Raw genomic sequence first — 16212 nt, 5'->3', positions numbered from 1 at the left:
GCAGAAATAAGCATATTTTAGATGACACGTCCTAAAAGGTCACTAATGGGCAGATTTATGAAAGTGTGAGATTAGAACTCGCCACCAGCGCCCCCCTATCCTTGTGCCCTAGGCAGCTGCCTCTTCTGTCTGCCCCTAGTTCTGGCCCTGGGGCAGCGTTATCAAAGTGTGAAATGAGAACTTATCACAGAAAATTCACCCACTACTATTTAAAAGCATTTTTATAAGTGGGTGAAAATTATAGTTCACCATTTGATAAATATGATTTTAAAAATCCCTTGGGAATGAATAGAAAGTGAGTGAGTTTTTCTGTGGTGAGTTCTAATTTCACACTTTAATAAATCTGCCCCTAACTGTAAGATGACCCCAGAAAACCTTAGATATTTGGGTATGAAAACGGGTAAATCTTTCTTAACTACAAAGCTGTGCGAGTTAGTGGTTTTCACAACATTTCTCAAAATCAACTCGATACTTTGTCTTTCAGGTTCAGAGATAAAATGCCACAAGTCTTATAAATAATTGATTCCTGGCATACATAAAGTATGTGAATGTATGTATGTGTTTTTATACTTGTATAGCGCTACTTTATGCACACAGCACTGTGTGAGACAGGAGAACATAGAGACCCCAACATAAAGGTAGCGCTTGCATGTTTTTATGGCTTACACTTCTGCTACAAACACAACACACTTTGTAAGGACTCAATTACATATACATTATATAGGTAAAAATAGCAGTATGCATTTAATTAATTTGTGCTCACTGGAAGTGTTTTAGGTGAAAGTATAAAATGTAGCAATTGATTGCACAACAAGCTGACGCCACTTTATTCACTTAGCCAATAAAATTTATAGTCGAGCTGCACATGCCTCAAACCCAGTGCTACAGTCAGAGCAACAGCTTTAGTAACAGAGCAGATACTCACTCTTTGGCAGGGGCCAGGTATAATAGAGTGCTTCCATACAGTCCGTGACATTTCCTACCAAAGAAACATGCATACAGAATTAGGATGGAAAGAAAAATGTACAATATTATTGTGTTCATAAATAAAAACAAAGCAAGTCCTGATGTTCTAGCAGCAGCAACAATAACATGACTACTGCTCTTAGTAAGCATGGTTTGTACAGCTTTCATGAACATTCCCCTCAAAAACCTTGGTAGCAGCAGTTCCTGTTGGTCGCTTTCCAAGCCCGTGTGGGAGATGTGTTGGTACTCAGCACTTTGCACTCTAGCGTGCCAGCCAATCCGCACCAAGACAGACTTGACAGGAGATCGCTACTTCTCATTCCCTGTATGGAGGCAAAATTGGTTACCCATCTCCTACTGTGCTGTTGTGCAAGCAGTATTAGGGTCACTTGTAACAGACCAGAGAGGATCTACAGGGAGCCCCAATAGGGGTGTTCTTTTTAAAAACGTTTTAACCATGGATGTACTGTCTACATGATACAATTTAAAATGTGTATATGTTTATTGTAGTAAAGTCACTATCGGGATACCTGGGAAAATCCAGGACAGAGCTTACTGTACATATCTCCCTAGTTCCTAACCTTATGCTTCTGGACTGCTTGTCCAGCCTGGGTGTTTTAGGTCTATCTACTGTATCTCAGGTGAGTAATTGAAAACGCATCTCAAGCCAAGATTAGTTAGAAAAACTGATCTGTGTTAGAGAAATATATAAATAAAATGGTATGCCACATATGCGCAGAACCCCTGTATGGAGGGTTATGTGTATGTGTGTTATGTGTAGTGAGGCAATGCACATGCATGGGCAGTGAGGACCCTATGTAGGAGACGGCTGGGTCCTATTGCAACTTCCTTACTAGGCTGCAGACTGCATCTGTAGGGAGCAGGGAGCCTCCAGCTTCATATACAGACTTGTAATCACACAGTCTTGAGTATTTCTACCACAAAAGGCTCATAGACACAACACTGCCCTGCTTAACCGGCTGACCTTGCTGCATTTAAACTTCCTGCACGTATGTGTTGGGAAGCGGAGGAGGAGGAGGTGTGCCTGTCTGTGTATTGGGACATGATGCAAATTAAAGAGGAGGTTTTCTGGTTGTGATGCAAAGAAAAAGGGAGGGGGAAAAAATCATAAGGGCAAAGAAAGAGTATAGCACATAGAGGTAAAGAGAATGCAGTAGCAGTATGGCACATAAGGGTGTAACATCCTGCTTGGAGTTGAACTAGAGACCTGTTGTTGCTGTGCACTCTGCATTGCTGCTGCTCTATATGAGCAGACGGCTAAGCCCTGGTTCACTCCTATTGCTATACTTGTAATTACAAGTAGGCATGCCTTATTTCACCTGTTGCTAATCTGGCCACAGGTGATCTGTGTAACACATTAGTCTGGCTATATAACCCCTTACTCTGCACTCATTCATGGCCCAATGTAGGTCTAGTTCCTGATAGTTCATTGGTCTGATTATCTGTTCCTGACCCTTGGCTGTTTTTGACCTTTGCTGTATCGCTGCCTGAGCGGACCCATGCCTGTTGTTTACCATTTTTTTGGATCCCGACTCTACACTGTTACTGATTGGTTTTGACCCGGCCTGTTTATCCTGATTACACTCCTGGTTTCTAATACTGTATTACACTGTCTGATTGGTACGGACCTTCCAAGACTATGCTCTCTGTTCCCTGTCCTTCCTGTACATGTTACAGTTTCCTTTCCTGCCCAGAACTTCCCTCTTGGTCCTCTTACTTTAAAACCTGGCAGCATCGAGTAGAGGAGGGCGCCTCCGAAGGGGTGAGTTGAGACTGGGACCTTGGGGTTTTTTCTGGGTTTTGGGATATGATCTGTTACAATGGAAAAGGAAAATACAATTGCAGTATGGCACATATGGCAAAAGAGAATGTAATTGCACAGAATGGCAAAGACCCTGGGTCACTAGGCAGAGGTGAGTGGGGGTAACTGGAACATAGGGTGAGAGGCTAAATATAGATATGGCACATAGGGGGAGAGCAGGAGTTTATCGGACAATAGAAAGGGAATGGCGGAGAGATGGAAAGAAGCAAGAATGAGAAGTTTAAAGGGGGATGGAAGAGTAGGTCCTTAAAGCAGGAGCCCCAGGCAACCTGGCCGGCTGCATCACCCCCTCACCTCTTGTAGGCGCGCACATGTGAGGAAATGAACAACAAGCTGGACTCAGAAGACCTGACTGGGGTAGGCAGCAGTGAAAGGTATGTGCCTGGTGCCCCCCAAGCTTTGCGCCCTGGCAAGTGCCTACTCTGCCTTCCTCTAGTTCCGGCCCTGCCTCAAAGAGACACTGGATAAGACAGGAAACAGGGTAAAGTTAAACAAAGTAAGAAAAATGGCCAAGAGAAAAAAGGAAACAACAGAGACGAGGAATGTGAGAAGATAACTATTGGTAGAAAAGGTGTGTAGAGAACCTGAGCTCCCAATTCTTTCCTGCTGCTTTATGCCTGAGACCTGTGAATACACTAAAGGGGTCCTCTGGCCAAAAAGTGTGTTTATTCCATTATACATTATTTAGCAAAGGTATTGCCTGCTGGTTAATCATTAATGTACATGGGGAATTGTTTTTACATTAAAACTGAAAAACTAAAACCACAATTGCCCAACAGGAACTACCCTTGCTAGTATATATATATATATAATGAGGAGGACTATACAATTTTCAATTTAGAAGTTAAATGATCTAATGAGTAATGACTTGTTCCAATCCTAGACTGGACTAAATTTGTTACATATGTCTTACATATAGGGGCTGATTCACTAACTTTGAGTGAAGGATTCGAAGTAAAAAAACTTTGAATTTCGAAGTTTTTTTGGGCTACTTCGACCATTGAATGGGCTACTTTGACTTCGAATCGAAGGATTCGTAGTAAAAATCGTTCGACTATTCGACCATTCAATAGTCGAAGTACTGTCTCTTTAAAAAAAACTTCGACCCCCTAGTTCGCCATCTAAAAGCTACCGAAGTCAATGTTAGCCTTTGGGGAAGGTCCCCATAGGCTTGCCTAACTTTTTTTGATCAAAGGATATTCCTTCGATCGTTGGATTAAAATCCTTCAAAGGATTTTATCGTTCGATCGAAGGAATTATACTTCGATCGAACTATCTGCACTAAATCGTTCGACTTCGATATTCAAAGTCGAAGGATTTTAATTCCTAGTCGAATATCGAGGGTTAATTAACCCTCGATATTCGACCCTTAGTGAATAGTATACTGCTATAAAATATATTCTCAGTATAAATGATAATGACACTCCTCATCGCAACCTCATTAAATGTTCTTTTATTCTATAACCAAAAGATGGGTGGATTTAAGCAGTGCATCATATTCTTTGAAGATTTCATTGATTTACTGCTCCAGATATGCCCAATTAATAAGAGCTGCATTCTACATGATTCACTAAAGTGTGAATCGCCTAACGCTAGCGCAAATTCGCCAGCGTGATGTCATTTCGTTACTTCGCCGATTTACTAACGGGTGCTGGCGTAAATTCGCTAGCGAAATGGACCTGCTCTAGCGCTACTTTGCACGCTTACGCCAGGCGAAACCTGTGGCAAAGCCTGCACTAGCGCAACTCTGGGTTAGTGAATTTGCCCCATAGACTGAGGTTTGCATAGAAACTGTGTCCTGTGCACAAAATCCATATAAATTCACATTAATGGAGAAACCAGTAGAAGAAAAACCTCAGTGTGTATTTTCCCACTGAGCAATACTTTGTTCCCAAAGCAGACAAAAATATAGCTTGCTCAGCGAACCATAACCAGACAAGACAGCTTCCTTCTCTATTTTACATTTTGGGTTTCTTCCGTTTGCCTACAGTATTCACAGATACATGCATGCCGTCCTTTTATGTATTTATCAACATGTGACAGCCTAACAGACTACAGAATATCTTACTTCAACTACTTGAATCGAATAGTGCTCCAACACAGATGCTTATAGATATTCATATCAAGTGAGGTTTTTTATACCTTTCATAAACTCACAACTTGCTTGCTTATTTATGAAAAAACTTGAATGTAGAAGACTTGAATCAGTGCCATTGGGGGGAAAACTTGAATACGCAAATTGATCTAGTTATTGGTGAAAAAGAACTTGAATTGATCGAGTTAGAGATGCATGGTATCCAGGATTCGGTTTGGGATTCGGCCAGAATCTGAATCCTAATTTGCAAATGTAAATTAGGGGCGGTAGGGAAATCACGTGACTTTTCATCACCACAAGAAAAAAAATTCCAGTTTTTCCTTTCCTGTCCCTAATTTGAATATTTGGAAACGGTATTTGGCCGAATCCTTCACCAAGGATTTGTGGGATTTGGCCGAATTCCAAATAGTGGATTCGGTGCATCCCTAGATAGAGTCTTTCAAGCGAAAATAGCTGAAAAAAAACCCAAACATCATGAAGGCTGCAAACATCTTCAAATGGTTCATGGGACCTCTGACTTCTACATGACCTTGTCAGGTTTTAGCTGCAGTATTTTTGGATTCAAGCTATTTCCATCTTCAGGACATAATAAATCTCAAAGTTTTTACTGAAACTACCCTCGAACACTCGAATTTTTCAGGAAAAACACAACTCAACCTTTGATAAATAACCCCCTGTCAGAAATGACGACATCTGAACACCAAAAGGTGCTTTTTAACACATCAGCCACAATTGTGCACACAATAATGCTAGAATTGTTGGGGAGAAAAAGCTCTTGGCACACGTGGTTTATTAATAGGAAAACAAATGTCAAATATAACTATAGATAAATAGGCTATAATGCTAACCTATAGGAATGACTCCAGTTCATGCCTGTAATATGTGCTTCAGCAATTAATTCTCCATGTCACGGATACTGTCATCAATATAAACAGTAAGCTTATGCTGTTCTTTGTCTACTGTTAAGGTTATAATCTGTAGCAACATCCGTAGTGTCACATTCGTAGTTAAAAATAGAGACTTAGAGGAAAATTCTTATTACATAATGTTCCTTTTGTTAAGTCTATTTTTGTTTTTTCCTAAATACACTTCAAATAACATGTTTTAACCATGCAGTAGTGCAGCTAGGCTCCCATACTCAGAAGCATTCACATGAGCAGGAAACCCCTTAATATCTATTCAGAGGGTTCTGCTTTGCTTCATTGAACTTTCATTTTATGATAAAATGAAACTTTTAAAAAGACCAAACACCTGCAGCACCTTCAAGTTTGCAGATTACACTACAGTGCTCGGCCTCATACAGAAATGCTGATGAAACAGAATACAGACAGCTAGGGGCGCATTCACTTAGCTCGAGAGAAGGAATAGAGGAAAAATTGTTTGAATTTCGAATGGTTTTTTGGCTACTTTGACCATCGAATTGGCTACTTTGACCTTCGACTTCGAATCGAACCATTCGAACTAAAAATAGTTTGAATATTCGACCATTCGATAATCGAAGTACTGTCTCTTTAAAAAAACCTTCGACCCCCTAGTTCGCCACCTAAAACCTACCGAGGCCAATGTTAGCCTATGGGGAAGGTCCCCATAGGCTTTACAAGGTTTTTCTGATCGAAGGATAATCGTTCGATCGATGGATTAAAATCCTTCAAATCGTTCGATTTGAACGATTATTCCTTCGATCGTTTGATCGAATGAATTGCGCTAAATCCTTCTATAGTCAAAGTCGAAGGATTTCAATTCGGCAGTCGAATATCGAGGGTTAATTAACCCTTGATATTCGACCCTAGGTAAATGTGCCCCCTAGTGTATGATATCATTAATTACAGCAGAAATCATGACTTGGTTCTTAACACATCAGAAATCAAAGAGATGATCATTGATTTCAGAAAACAACGTTAACATGATCCCTTGATGACATCAAAATTGGGCAGGCTGAGAGCATCAAATTCCTAGGCCTAAATATTGCAAACTCTAAAATGGACGGCCAACATTAAGGCCATAATGCCAAAAGCGCAAAGACGTCTTCCTTAGAAGATTAAAGCAGTGTCAACAAGACGGCACAAATTACTTTTTATAGAGCCACAATCAAAAGCATCTTAACTGGCAACATATCAGGAAAAAACCTCTCTCCAAAGAGTGGGAAGAACTGCTGAACGGATCATCATCACTAAATGACTTGATTATCAGGTCTAGACACTGCCATATGCAAGAACAAAATCAGAGCCATTACTAGCGATCCTAGTCATCCAGGCAGGGGCGCGCCGCCAATGAGGCGAGCTGAGACGCTCGCCTCAGGCGGCAACGCCGGAGCGGTTTCCAGGGGCGGCAAAAAGCCGCTCCTGCACCTTTAAGAGCCGAATTTCCGGTTTTTAAACCGGAAATTCGGCTTTACGAATGCGAGAGAGCGCAATTGTGCTCTCCGCATCAGTGTTCCTGCCTCCCCTCCCGACAGGTAAGTCGGCGAGGGGGGGCGGCATTGCAGGAGCCGCCCCAGGCGGCACTAAGGTACGAATCGGCGCTGCATCCAGGCAGTGGACTATTCATCTGGCAGAAGCCCAACTATTCACTAAAAAGCATAACAACTAGATGTAAAAGACTATTCAACAGCTTCTTCTCAAGACTACATAGTCATAAATCTATATGTGTCTTACTGCCCTGTGCTGCAAAAGAATTCCTTCGATACTGCTGAAAAATGTATAAACTAATGTAACTATTAAATGTATTAAAAATTGTAACAGTTGAGATTCTGCACCTGAATTACTGAGCTGCCAGACTGAAGCACGAAAGACCGGAACATTAAACTTTTTGTAAAAACTGTAAAAAAAAGAAAGAAAGATGGAAAGCAATTTTAAAAAAAAGTCTGTATTTCTGGTGAGAAATCTGAAAACAACTCAACTGGAGTGTGTTTGAAGTTTGGAAGTTGAACAACCCCTTTGCAGACATCCGTTACTATTGCATTAGAAATAGGGGGTGTCGTTTTATGCAAAAAATCAGGTAGTGAGAGTGACACCCAAGGGCACTTCCCTATTTTACACATTATGCTCCTGTAACTGTATTGCAAAACAGAGCACACATGGGTAGTGATTATGCTTTGAAGAAGTGGTGATTCTTAAACACTTGAGTATTCTTTTGAGGACTGCAGCTATTTCTCAAGAAGATGCTTGGAAAGGTTCTGTATAGTCTTAATGTCACTTTTTTATATTCCTAAAAAGATTTTTATGATGCGTGCCTGTTTCTATTTATGTCTTTCAACTTCTATTCCATGTTTGCATTCTAATGGGGCTGAAAGATTTGCCTTCCCTAGGTATCTCCTGACATGGCTGGTGCTTTGTAGTCCCAAAGCCCCCCCCCCACTTTGTTTATATAAAGCATAACCATAGGCTAAACCCATTTTTTGTTGGCGTGTTATTTGTTTATTACAAATTGTATTATTAATTTGTAATCTTATTATATTTATTTATTATTATTATCCACTTTAATGTCACCGCATATATTTTTCCCCCTTTTTTTCGCAACATCTAATTGAACCTCTGACAAAGTTTTCTGCAGTCAGTGTAATGTAAAGTGACTTGCTGCCTTTTAAGTTAAAAGGATCAGCTCTGGTTTGATAATGAATAACTGAGGAAGGGAATATCAGAAAATTCATTTGGCTGGAGGACATGTACATAAATGTTAAATATTTCATAAGATTTAAATATTTCATAATATTACATATTGCCTAAGATTATTCATATTATTACACTAATGCTATAGGAAAAGCATCATAATCTTCCTGCAAAATACCCCCCACACCCTATTCACTGACTTTACCAGAACTCAGTAAATATGGGTTAAAGAACAACACTAGACATTCATAGGTTAAGGCAATGCAAGAGTATGATTTCCTTGTAACTTATTGCAGCATCATGGTATAATATGAAAAGTTTTTTTTGATATATTGTGCTGCTAGACATGTGCCCCATGTGTTCTTGCATGTTTTAGGGCAATACTGTACATCGAAATGTTACAACTACTAGGCATTCCCAAAAAATGTAGAAAAAACAAACCTGCCTTGTTACTACATTTTGGCCACTGTTTGGGTGTATACAAAATAGACAATATTATGTGTGCTTCAATTATTTAACCTTGTAGGTTGGGTACAATTCAGTCCAGAAACCCTTGCCAGGGGTTTGCATAGACATACAGGAAAAAAATACAGCTGCAGCACCTCTTTGTTGAAAAAAGTGAAAACTTGTATTTAAACAACGTTTCAGGCTTACTCTTGCCCTTTCTCAAGCCTGGTTGTTTGACCTAATAAATTGAAGTTTTCACTTTTTGCAACAAAGAGGTGCTGCAGCGGTATTTTTTATTGGTTGGGTGTATTGTGAAATGGGGTAAGATATGCTATATTCAGGAATTTTATTTGGCTAATCCATTAGGAAACCTCCAAATATCCTCATCTAATTCAGGAATGTCTCTTCTCCACTTAGATATTACTTTTCAAGTGCATTTCCCTACACTTATGGCTTTAATACTAGCCTGAGTCCATTTGCTCATTCCCAGAAAGGAATGACATTTTTTGGAGGTGTTTTCTGAGAGTGTGGTTTAGAAAGACCAGACCTCTCATTGGCCCTGGGATAAACGTGAAGGGCTGTTATCCCCTTTCTGAACACCCTGTCCTTATGGTCAACATACCCTATTACTTTTATGATATAATATTGTAGGCTGGAAGAGGTGAGAAAAGCATTCCCTGGGTTTTCTATATGCTGGTAGATGTCTCCTACATTCGTTGGCCTTTAGTTCACTACAAGTCCAATAGAACAGAAGTGATGTCACTGCTGTGTTAGTACAGACCATTGCATAAGTTTCCCATACTTATACTTGACTGTTCAGTGCTATTAACCACAATGCTCCCCCAAGGGGAATAACCTTAGCCAGCACTTCCCCCAACCTAAAAGTTGGTAAGAGAAACACATAAATGACTTAAAAAGATACTGACACCAGAAAATACATTTTTTTAATATCTATTATAACATTTTTTTAATATCTATTATAACATCATTTTTGAATGCTATTTATAATTTTGCCATAAAAGTATTTGCCTGGTGCTTTTACATTACCTTTCTTACTACCCTGTTCCTCTATGAGGGGGCTGACATATTTGTGCAGCAACAGTCCACTAGTATTAGAAACTCTTAAAGTGGACCCATCACCCAGACACAAAAATCTGTATAAGAAAAGTCCTTTTCAAATTAAACATGAAATCCAATTTCTATTTTTTATTAAAGCATTCATAGCTGTTGTAAGCTCATTCAAACATCTCAGCTGTCAATCAAATATTGTCTGCCACTCCTCTATGCCATGGGCATAGAGGCGGGGCAGACAATTACTTTCACTTTCCATTCAGCACTTCTTAGATGTCACTTCTCTCCCCACATTCCCCCATTCTCTTTACCATTTAATTGCGTAGCCAGTGCATGGAAATGGACAGCGGGTCCCCCATTCTGGTGCACAAACAAGATTCTGAGATGATACAAGGCTTTCCTTAAAAACAGTATCCACAAAATGGCTCCTGCCTGCGTGCTATCATTTTGAATTCCCAGACTGAAGGAAACAAGATTCCCAGACTGAAGGAAACAAGATTAACAGACTAAAATAGGATTTTGAATAATTTTTTTGGGTGACGGGTCCCCTTTAACTGACGAGTTGAGAAGGGTCAGGTCGGCAAAACAGTCAGGTTTAGGAACTTCAAGTAACAATAACTTACTATCAGCGAAAAACGATCACAATCTACTTTTCATGTAGGTTAATATTTTGAAATACATTTTTTAGTGTCAGTATCACTTTAAGTTGACTTAAAGGCGAATAGCTTCATTCGGAGGCACTTGGTAATACACATACACAAGCCCATATATAGAATTCCAGATTTAAAAGAAATGGAACATGGTAGTACCTTAAAAATGAAAAAATAATAAATCAGATAACTTAAGATGGATGACTCCGGTAAAGTACTCCTTGGTAAACCACTTCAGTGCATAATTGAAATGGTATGTGCATATGAGCATGGCCTAGATGTAGGGAATAAGTTACCCACCTTAGTTAGTTTTCCAGGTGACTAACAAAAGACTGGCCCATCTATTTTGACAAAATATACCATACTTGGATTCTTACTTCATTTCTCTGCATTAGTGTGACATGTAAGTGGCATTAGCTCAGTTTAAACAATTCCATTTTGTTGTTATTAGAGAAGCATAGTTGCGACAGCAAAAACCATTCTTGTACCTTTATTATATTTGTAATTTTAGAGTAGTATGGACATCCAGGTCTGTGACCATATAACACAAATAGTCAGCTGACCACCCCCTGGGGCACATGGTCACTTATCCACATGTGGCCATCTTATCAATTTAGAATAAATCATTATAACTTAAAGAAGTTTAAGAAATTTGTTGTCAATCCTGTAAAATCTAATAGTTTGATAGAAGAACTAGTGATCTGATAAAAGAGCATTGTCAAGGGTACTCACAAAAAGCCTCTGTACTGTTAAGCAAATGGTCCTTGTGGCTTTAACATGGCTTAAAGGAGCAGGAAAGTCGTTTACCACTTGAGGGTGCCAAATGTTAGACACCCCCAAGTGAATGTATTTACTTACTTACCTGAAACCCAGGGTCGGTGCTCTTATCAGCATAAAACTGAAGTCATATATTATATATATATATATATATATATATATATATATATATATATATATATATATATATATATATATATATATATATATATTGTAAAATGTATAATTGCTAGTTTATATACACTTTGCACTGTATTATATGACAACTAAAGTAGTTAAACTATATTTATCTGCACGGACTATAGAGTGTGATGGTACAAATCACTTAAATATATATATATCATAAGTCAGTAAATCAAATCTACTACACTATATTTTTCCTTTTTTTCTTTCTCTTCTTTTGCCCCCCCTTTTTTTCCCCCCCCCTCTCCACCATCCCCCCATCTCCATGCTTCAAGTCTGTCTTTGAGCGCATTGATGTGAGGTTTCTGGAGGAGAAATTCTTCAACGGCTTAGGAGAAAATAATCTTTTGTGGGACACTTTCTGTTTTGTAAATATTAAGTGGTTCACAAAAATGAAACATTAGTTTGCTTTAGGTTTTTAAATAAACTAGGGGTACCATTGTTTTTTGAATGGATATTTATTAATCATTACTATATTTGTTTTGTAGGTGTTTTACTTCAGAATGCCAAGACTGCTCCTGCCTTTTCTTATCTTTACCCTCACTTTTTCAGTATTGCTGGCTACAAACTGGTTTCCTAAAAGTTTGCCATGTGATGTTACACAAGAAGCCAAAGGAACCATAATAGTTGTGGACTGCAGTGATCGACATTTAACTGCTATACCATGGGGAATACCTACCAATGTTACTAACCTTACTTTAACCATCAACCATATTCCAAGCATTTCAGTGCACTCATTCACAGAATTCCCACATCTGGTTGAACTTGATTTCAGATGCAACTGTGTACCTGCTAAAGTGGGACCAAAAGACAACGTGTGCACAAAGAGGTTAGTTGTTGAAGACAGAAGCTTTGCTTCACTCAAAGGTTTAAAGTCTCTTTATTTGGATGGAAACCAGCTTATAGAATTTCCTAAGGGTCTTCCACCAAATTTACTGCTTTTAAGTCTTGAGGTTAATAACATCTTTTCCATATCAAGAAACAATCTATCTGAACTAATTAACATTCAAATGCTGTACCTCGGACAGAATTGCTATCATCGAAACCCATGCAATGGTTCTTTTAAAATTGGAAAAGATGCATTCGAGGACTTAAAAAACTTATCAATTTTGTCTTTGAAATCAAATAACTTATCATATGTCCCAGGTGGTCTTTCAGACAGTCTGAAAGAACTGTACCTTTATAATAATGCCATTCAGGATATTGAAGAACACGATTTAGAAAATCTCGGCAATTTAGAAGTTCTTGATCTAAGTGGAAATTGTCCTCGTTGTTACAATTCACCTTTTCCGTGCACTCCATGTCCTAATGATGCACCAATCCAGATTCATCCAAAAGCTTTTTCCTCCTTGAAAAACCTACGAGTTCTGCGACTTCATAGTAACTCTCTTCGTTCAATCTCAGAACAGTGGTTTCAAAATACTAAAAATTTGCAAGAACTTGACCTGTCTGAAAATTTTTTGGCCTCAGAAATAAGTACTGCACATTTTTTAAACTATATCCCAAGACTGAAAAACCTTGACTTTTCCTTTAACTTTGAACTACAAGTATATCCTTCAGACTTAAAGCTGGCACCAACATTCTCCAGGTTAGCTTCCTTAGAAACATTGAGGATCCGTGGTTATGTGTTTCAGAAACTGAAAAAATCGAATCTGATGCCTCTGGTGCACTTAGCAAATCTCACACTTCTTGATTTGGCCACAAATTTTATCAAAGTAGCCGACTTTAGTCTTTTTCCAATGTTTAAATCTCTCCGGACAATAATACTGTCAAATAATAAAATATCTCCCTCTGGTGAATCTAATTTAGATTCTTGCTCAGCTTCCCAAGCATCTTCAGAACATTATATGGACAGAACATTCCAGGAAGTTCATTATTTTGAATATGATGAAAATGCCCGCAAATGCAAATCCAAAGTCAAAGAGCGCTTTACATTTGATCTTTTTTTGAATGAAGATTGCCAAGCATACGGTCACACCTTAGACCTAAGTCAAAACAACATCTTTTTTGTTAAACCTACAGATTTCACAAATTTGCATTTTCTTAAATGCCTCAACCTATCTGGAAATGCCATTAGCCAGACATTAAACGGAACTGAATTTAGACATCTGAATCGTTTAAAATATTTAGATTTTTCAAACAATCGCATTGATCTTCTCTATTCTACTGCATTCCAGGAACTCACAGAACTTGAGGTGCTAGATATAAGTAACAATGAACATTACTTTTTGGCTGAAGGAATAACCCATGTGTTTAATTTTACCAAAAATCTTAAACATTTAAGAAAGTTAATGATGAACAATAATAAAATATCCACATCTACAAACAGCCATTTGGTTAGTCAGTCACTCAGGATCCTGGAATTTAAAGGAAACAAACTAAATAATTTGTGGAAAGACGGAGATACAAGATACCTAAATTTCTTCAAGAACCTGAATAAGCTTCATGTACTAGATATTTCCGAAAACTCTTTGACATTTGTTCCCCCTGGTGTTTTTGAAGGCATGCCCAATAATCTTTCAGATCTCTCCTTGGCTAGAAACAATTTAAAAACATTCAGTTGGGATAAGCTTCACCTTTTAGGAAAACTTCGCGTTTTGGACCTCAGTAGCAATTACTTGACCACTGTACCTAGAGAGTTATCAAACTGCACATCTTCTATTGTGAGACTTATTCTGGGCAATAACAAAATAAAAAAACTGACTACTTATTTTCTAAAGGGTTCTTTCTCTTTGAAATACTTGGATCTAAGTGCTAACTTAATTCAAAATATAGGCCAATCAAGCTTTCCTGAAGATGTACTGGATAATTTAACTGCATTACTTCTCCAAGGTAACCCATTTAAATGCAACTGTAATCTTGTATGGTTTGTCTCCTGGATAAATAAAACTAAAGTTAATATACCTAATTTAGTAACTGATGTAACATGCTCTGGGCCTGGGGCACACAGAGGACAGAGTCTGGTTCTCTTAGACCTTTACACTTGCGAACAATATCATTTGAATTTAATTTTGCACTCCCTTTCTGCATCTTTCATTATTTGTTTAATGGTGGTTTCTGTCTCAAGCCATTATTTCTACTGGGATTTTTGGTACATATACCACCTATTTAAAGCAAAAATAAATGGATATAAGAGGCTTCCAAAATGTTGTTATGATGCATTGATAATGTATGATACCAAAGATTTTGCTGTATCAGACTGGGTTCTCAATGACTTAGTTAACATTCTGGAAAAACAAGGAAATAAAATGTTAAATTTGTGTTTAGAAGAGAGAGACTTTCTGGCAGGTCAACCTTTTATAGATAACCTTTCTGAAAGTATACAGATTAGCAGAAAAACTGTGTTTGTTCTTACAAGAAAATACGTTAAAAAGGGCCATTTTAAAACTGCATTTTATATTGCTCACCAGCGTCTCATTGAGGAAAAAGTGGATGTTATCATTCTAATACTGCTGGAAAAAGCTCTCCAGAGATCCAGATATCTCAGACTAAGAAAAAGATTGTGTGCAAACTCTGTTTTATATTGGCCATCTAATCCCAATTCTCACAGTTATTTCTGGCACTGTCTGAAGAGTGCTATAGCAACAGATAATCAAATGGCATACGATAAACATTTTAAAGACTGTACATAGGATTGATTGATTGGAATGAATACATCAGTTACATGTATTGTATTTTTGTGTCAAATGTTGAACATTGCAAGTCTGCTCTTCTACTCTATATTATTATTTTGATTATTAGAATTAATATAATTGATTATATATAACTACATATTGATTATTTGGAATTGTGAGAAGGGGAACCCTGTTATGTTTGGGAGATCTGAACTATGGATATTACTGTATAATTTAGGTTTGCAAATGGATTGCTATATATGAATGTAATAGGTTACATTAATTTTTGGCTTTGTTGTTTTATGTAATTTAGTCATATGGATATAATTATATATAAATAAATCCCCCTTTTTGCTGTGAACCTTATGTTGTCCATTGCTTAGTCTCCATCTTCTTGAATGTTTTCTCATTAAAGTATATCCATTTGGCCTAAGGAGCTCCCCCACCCTTGGGTGTATATGTAAGGTGGATGTAAATATATTGTATGCTGAGGGTTATGATTGAGGGTTCAGGTATCATCCATATCCAATTTATGTAAAACACTTATCACAGAGAAGGCTTACTAGGATTCATTAATAAGAGCAATTTTATTGGAGAATGGATGGTTTCACACTCTCACAATGCCAGTCAATATCCCATGAAGACACATCAGGAGAGGACTTCCTCCATAGATTTATGCAGTACTCACATAGCGGGATTTACCAATTTATGAATCACTACCATACCAATCTTCAGTCAAATAACAGTCAAGAAGGGTGTCATTTTGTCCATACAAAGGTCAATAAGCTAATCACGAGTTGTTAAGCAGGATGGGACTGCTGCTGTAGAAAGAAGGTGTATATGTTGCACCAGAAGGGGGTTCAGGCTTGGGGTGTGAGAGGATACTTCTTTGCTATTCTCGTTGTACACGAACAACTATTTGTAATGAAATAAAAATTGCCTACAATGTTTTCTTTCT

General features: G+C 38.1%; 1 protein-coding gene across 1 annotated transcript; it reads left to right on the top strand.

The window, feature by feature from the left end:
- The first annotated feature begins 7347 nt into the window (after positions 1 to 7347).
- LOC108708382 (toll-like receptor 7) lies at positions 7348 to 15615 on the top strand. Its single transcript, XM_018247033.2, has 2 exons — positions 7348 to 8076; positions 12129 to 15615. The coding sequence occupies exons 1-2, from the start codon at positions 8065 to 8067 to the stop codon at positions 15270 to 15272; spliced, it is 3156 nt and encodes a 1051-aa protein (XP_018102522.1). The 5' UTR covers positions 7348 to 8064; the 3' UTR covers positions 15273 to 15615.
- Positions 15616 to 16212: the final 597 nt, after the last annotated feature.

This window comes from Xenopus laevis, chromosome 2L, assembly GCF_017654675.1.
Source record: "Xenopus laevis strain J_2021 chromosome 2L, Xenopus_laevis_v10.1, whole genome shotgun sequence".
In the NCBI taxonomy this organism is placed as follows: Eukaryota; Metazoa; Chordata; class Amphibia; order Anura; family Pipidae; genus Xenopus; species Xenopus laevis.
The sequence above is the reverse complement of the archived record's forward strand: the minus strand, read 5'-3'. Positions and strand labels throughout refer to the sequence as shown.